Source organism: Egretta garzetta, unplaced genomic scaffold (assembly GCF_000687185.1).
Source record: "Egretta garzetta isolate BGI_Z169 unplaced genomic scaffold, ASM68718v1 scaffold890, whole genome shotgun sequence".
NCBI classification, from domain to species: Eukaryota; Metazoa; Chordata; class Aves; order Pelecaniformes; family Ardeidae; genus Egretta; species Egretta garzetta.
Window position 1 is genome coordinate 235,244 of NW_009258295.1, and position 6,078 is coordinate 241,321.

General features: G+C 46.9%; 1 protein-coding gene across 1 annotated transcript in view; it reads left to right on the forward strand.

Annotated features, from left to right (window-relative positions):
* Positions 1–6,078, forward strand: part of ACACA (acetyl-CoA carboxylase alpha) — a 136,575-nt gene that overhangs the window by 80,942 nt on the left and 49,555 nt on the right. Inside the window, exons 41-44 of the mRNA XM_009638321.2 lie at positions 2,903–3,172; positions 3,530–3,627; positions 4,830–4,950; positions 5,389–5,499. Coding sequence (XP_009636616.1) covers positions 2,903–3,172; positions 3,530–3,627; positions 4,830–4,950; positions 5,389–5,499 — 600 coding nt within the window. The remainder of the gene's footprint in view (positions 1–2,902; positions 3,173–3,529; positions 3,628–4,829; positions 4,951–5,388; positions 5,500–6,078) is intronic.

Sequence of the window (6,078 nt, forward strand, 5' to 3'; positions counted from 1 at the left end):
CTGAAATGGAAAGCTGTCTTCCACTGCCTGTATATTTTGACAGAATCTATGTTGTTCATAGCAAAAAACCCCCTTAGTCGTGCCCTGCGATTTTATTACTGGGGAAATGGCACAAACCACGCCACGTGCTGGGGAGACACAGAGACGCACAAGTCAATAAAGCGGCGCACTTTAATTTTTCTTTCCTTAAACTGCATACGGTTGTCTGTATTTTTCAGCTATAAACTATTTTCAAGTGTTTGTGTTCACCGTGCCCTCGCTAGATAGTTTTTCCTGTGCTGCTAGTGAGCGTTAACAAAAGGGATTTTATTTATGTAGAGGATACGCGATCTCAAGTTAGGGAACTATTCCGAGACTTCTGTTACAATCTGAATGTTCTCAATAGAAATGCTTTTAATTTGCCTGTTTTCTGGACTGTCAAAAATCATCAAGCTGATGGAAAATAAGGCAAATCTCTTGCATCTTTATAGGTGAGACAGACGGTGGGACCAGTCCTGGGTGCTGAGCTCGGTCACAGGTCCCTAAGCCCCGGAGCAAGCGTTAATTCATCTGCCTCACGCATGAGCTGGGGGCGAGGATTTTACTTCCAGTACGTTGTGGTTGTCGCGTAGGTTCCTGGCAGTGTCTTTGTGCGTTTCTATCTTGCCGGTTGCTGCCGTGACAAGTATCCAGCCAAATGCAAACCCCGAGCGTTTCTCCTGTTGCTTGTGTGGCTGGCCTTCATCCCATGGCGCTTGGAGCTTCCTGGCGTGGTCCGGTCTGATGGGATCAGCGTAGCTGTAAGGAAATGATGACTTAGGCAAAAACCTGTGCAAAAGCCTGTAAATGAGTTTTACTTCTGTGCTATTTTGGAAGAAGTTTGTGGTGCGGTTTTTAAGCGAGTATTACCCCATCTTCCCTGTGGGTTTCTGTCAATACCTAAAGCTGGTTTCTGGGGTGGTATCAGAAAGATTTGGTAAGTGCCCACTTAAGGATTTTAGTTATGGTAGGAATAAAAAAAAGCCTGTAAAATATGGTAAAGAACGGAGCTGCAGTAGGTGACGGGATATAGACGGGCATCCCTTATTTCTTAGAGGCTAATCTTGAAGCCTTTAACTCTGGATTTGCAGAGATTTGACTTTTTCAATCCGCTGTTTCTAATAGCAAGCTTGCCCACAGTTGATGGTTAGAACAGAGACATGATATCCAGCCCCTGGCGTCTCTTTTCCTGCAACAGTCAGGTCAGAAGGACACAGCTTACTTTTTTCCGTCTTCTTTTCACCATTCTTCTTCCTTTTTCTGCTGTGGAAGTCCAGCAGTAGAAGAGCAGAAGCCCAAGGAACCCCTCTGGCTGTGTAGGTTGGTTTGGCAGGAATTCGGTTGCTCTCCCGGACTCCGGACTGGTTGCCTGTGTGAGCCCTCATCTCTTTGCACACACTTTTGGTCTGTGTGCCTGACCAGCAGCTGCATCCACCTGGTTTACGGCATTACACCTTTCCCCTTCAATTTTGCAAGAACGCTGGTATTTTAGCAAAGCGTCCCACTGACTTTTAGGGATTTATGCTCCCGTCTTTGAAACTGCTGCGGTGCCTCTCTCTTCCAAACACTGCAGTTGGATGCTAAGATGTAACTGTAAATCTACAAATATTCGGAGGCAAACAAATTAATCCCTTACGACGTATCAGTCAAAATAGCAGTGGATGAAACTGAGACCAAGGAGAAGGTGAACTGAAACACCATCATTTGGTTTGCTTGCAGTCTCAGCTCTCAAAAGCGGAGGTGTAAGGGAAGGATCTGCCAGTAGCCGGTTGTAATATTTTTGGATTGCTGCCTGCTTTACTTCCAATGACCCTTTGATTAATTCTGCTGCCTTTTTATTTTTTTTAATGAGCCTATTATGGCATATCTTACTGCAGATGCTGATTGGATCTCAACTGTGTATTGTGCCATTTTGATTTGGATTAAATGGCACATATCTATCTGCTGCTTCTCCCCACTCCCCCTCCCGCTTTAGTTCATCATGTTCAGAATTCAGAGGCTCCACAATGAGAGTTTCAACCCTCCTGATTGCAGAGGATGTGCAATCGGCTTGAGGAATGTGTACTCAGAGCTTATGATCCTTGGGCAAGCGGAGACTGGGTGATGCATGTGGCTTTCAAGGGACGCTGCTATTTCCATCTGTTAATGGCATTCCAGGCTGGCCAACTCCCCGGTGCAGTGATACGCGGCAGCGGAGAGATGGGAGGTGCAGGGTACAGATGTTGCTGATCTCCATAAGATGGGCCGGAAGAGATCATCCGGTGATTTTACAAAGTAAAATACGCAGCAAAAAGCATTACTTATCCAGGCGGGGTTGGAAAGAAACTGCTGCAATATTTGGGAAGGAAAAAGGGAAGAGGCAAAGAGATGAAAAGAAGGACAGAAAAAAAAAGATGGAGGTAGTTATGAAATAAAAGGATTATTAAAATGAGAGCAGGGTGAGAGAGAATCAGGGTGACGAGGTTCTGGGGTGGTATCTGGGTAGCCTAAGCAGACGGTCAGGAGTGCTGTACAGCAGCACATCCGTCCTCACGCCGTGCGCTCTGGCACATGGAATAAACGCAGCACCCTGCGAGAGGGGGGTTTGCAGAATGTGGCTTGGACCTGTGACAAATCCCTGAATGAGGAGAGGGAGGGCCAGTATTGCTGTCTTGGGTGGGGAGAGAGCAATGGAGGATGTGCTCCAGTGAGTGTGGAAAGGATCGAGTCCTGCCAGCTGTGCTCCGCGCTGGCAGTGCGGATCAGAGCCGCTCTGATCAGAGTTCCCAAAGAAAATGTGTGACGTGCAACACACACAAGAAAAGTGGCCCCTCCGTGATTCCTCTCTTTCACATCTTGAAGATAACACGTTTAGTTTTTGTTGTTCTCCGCTCTTCAATTGCAGATTGGGATGGTGGCCTGGAAGATGACTCTGAAGACCCCCGAGTATCCAGAAGGCCGTGATATCATTGTCATTGGCAACGACATTACATACCGAATAGGTTCTTTTGGGCCTCAGGAGGATGTGCTGTTCCTGAGGGCTTCAGAGCTTGCTCGAACACATGGCATCCCCCGTATCTATGTGGCTGCCAACAGTGGAGCCAGGATTGGTTTGGCTGAGGAGATTCGTCACATGTTCCACGTAGCTTGGGAAGACCCAGATGACCCGTACAAGGTAAGGTGGCACAGGAATCGGGGGTGAAACTCTGCAATAGCTCGCAAAAGAATCTTTATTTTTACACCGCCTCTTTTAATAGAGGTGAGGGTAAATATTCACCGGACTGTTAGGTCCAAAGTTGTCCTTGGAATTGGATCTCTCAGGCAGCAGGATTGGCATCCAGAATGAGTTAGTGCTAAATGCTGAAAACATCCCTAGCTTTTGCTGACCTCAGCTGGAGCTCTGATGTTAAGGGAGGATGTTCTTATCGCTCTCTGGAATTAAATTCTGCTCCCTTCTTTTTGGAAGGGTTTATTGGGAATTGGGAAGGGACTACAGGTGGGAATGAGATGAATGAACTGTTTTTCCCTGCAGGGATACAAATACTTGTACCTGACTCCTCAAGACTATAAGAAAGTCAGTGCTCTGAACTCAGTTCACTGTGAACATGTGGAGGACAACGGAGAGTCCAGGTAAGCACAGGCAGGCCAGAAGGAAAAGCTTTCTGTTCCTCCTTGGGTATACCAGCGCAAGTCACGTCCTTGTCTTCAGCTAGGACATTCTTTAGGATCCAGGTATGTGGAAAGTACAGCTGTGTGTGGTCAGAGCATGGAACAAGAGATTAAAAGTTGTATCATGACGTGCCTTGTTTGAGGTAGCGCCGTGTTGATGACTCTTGCCTAGGGGCCCAAGTCATGACTGAGGGTCCTGCAGTGGTAAACACTGAATAACCAGGACAATGATTCTTACCTGAGGACTTGCAGTCTAAATTTTGAAAATCACTTTTCTGCTAGATTCTGTGGAAAGGATAAAAGAATTCCTGAGCGAAGGCTAAGCCCTCTGTGCATTTTGAAGGCTTGGGCTGCACTAAACTGCCTTATAGGCTACGATTTTCCACACACGTCTACTCTAGGTGTCCGCATCTTCCCAGCTACATCCCAAAGGTAGCGCATCCGAAAATGAGGTGCAAAGAAGCTTTCAGAGCTGGACCACAGCTGTAGAGGGGCTCCTGGGCAGAGGGAGGAGGATGTGCTTAGGAAGGGGAAAAAAAAAAAAAAGGTTAGTTTGCAGACTGGCAAGTTTGGGAAGAATAAACGAGTGGTGCTGGGTGCAGGGATGTGTGCATGCCTGCCTGTATGGTGGGGAAGCTGGTGGCTCTCTTTGGTGAAGCACTTAGGCACATGCTCAAGTACTTTGCTTAGCAAAGGCCTAGAGGAAAAGATAGAAGCCAGTCTGAGAGCGCTGAGTAAGAAGGGACCGTGCTGGGGAAAGAGGGCATGAAAGAAGAAAGTAATGAAGAGGTAAGAGCCTCATTATAATCTCTTGTTCTAGTTCTTTTTCCTTTTGGCTGCATTCTCTTCCTTTCTTGCCCTTTTTCCTATAATCAGCCTGCTCCTCACGTCCTGTGGGAATGACAGAAGAACACTTTTCACAGGCATTCCTCTCCCTTGGCACTTCCTCTTTGCAGTGCTGCTTTGGCCGCTCACAAGTAGGACTCTTCCATGGTGTTCAGCAAGGCTGCAGAATGAGCCCACGTACAGGTCCTGGCCAGCTTTTATGCACATTACTCTTTGGAGCCTTAATGATATTTAGTCACTTTTCATTTTCTTCGTAGCAAACTGATTCAGCAAATCACTGGACCTTGTGACTCAAAGGCTGTATGTGTCTCCCTCAGGTATAAGATAACAGATATTATCGGAAAGGAAGACGGGCTTGGAATAGAGAACCTCAGAGGATCTGGCATGATTGCTGGAGAATCATCTTTAGCCTATGAAAGTATTATCACCATCAACTTGGTAATCCCCCACTGCTTTCTATTCTTCAAACTGTATTGTCTGTTCCAGCTAAAAATCCTGCAACGATATCCGGAAGATCCGTCTGCGATCAGACTCCTGGTTGATGTAAATTGGCTCCTGTAGGCTCTGAGCACCGCTGCTGGCACCGTTACAGGGCCGGGTCCCTTTCAGACTACATTTAAAACACTTGTAGAAAAGAGTTATTTGGCTTCATGTTTGCTCAGTCTGAGAGTTACTGCTTCTCTTTTTTTAAAATGAAACACACATATGTTCAGATACTGTGTTTTACAAAGAAAAAACAGATTCTGGGGTTTTGCAGTGAGAGTAGATTTTATAGCCTTGTAATAGAAACAGGCCTAGTTTTATCTAGATGTTTGAATTGATAGGTTTGGGCTGTGTGGTAAGACAGAAATCAATGTGATTTCTTTTTTTTTTAAGGTTACATGTCGGGCAATCGGAATTGGGGCTTACCTTGTTCGGCTAGGTCAGAGGACTATCCAGGTTGAGAACTCTCATATAATCCTGACTGGCTGTGGAGCCCTCAACAAGGTAAGTCTTTGCGTTTCAGTCTTCAGAGCTGTGTGAATTGCGTTGGCGTTCCTCTGAGTTGTGCCGGAGACTCAAGGAGCTGCCACCACCATACCTGTCGCCGTGCTTGGTGCCTTTTGCTGTCTCCCTTCTCGGGCTCCTCCCCGTCGAGGAGGAGAACTGACACAGGGCAGCAGCTGAGGAATTTTCATGCCTTTGCGGTCTTTTTCTTTTTTCTTTTCTCTCTGGTCAGAAAGCAGTCCTGGTTTTTCTTGACAAGACCGTTGCATTGACAGCCAGAGGCACTATTCCAGGCGTCCTGGCTGGAGGTTGGCAGGGGACCTAGGCAGAACTGCAGATTTGAGGGCTTGAGCATGAACCAGGTGAAGGGGAAGAAGGAGGAGCAGCTTTTAACGTAGGTTGTGTGCAGTGACTAAATGACAGAAGTGGAGGAGCCCACCGCCTGGGCAGCATCTTCTCCCACCCACTGTGTACGGTGATAGAGGAAACAGGGCTGTTCCCAGTCTCTGGAAGACGTTGTTTCAAAATACGTGGGCCAGAATGGCCCTGAACTTTCAGCCATCCACAGCCTTGCATTAA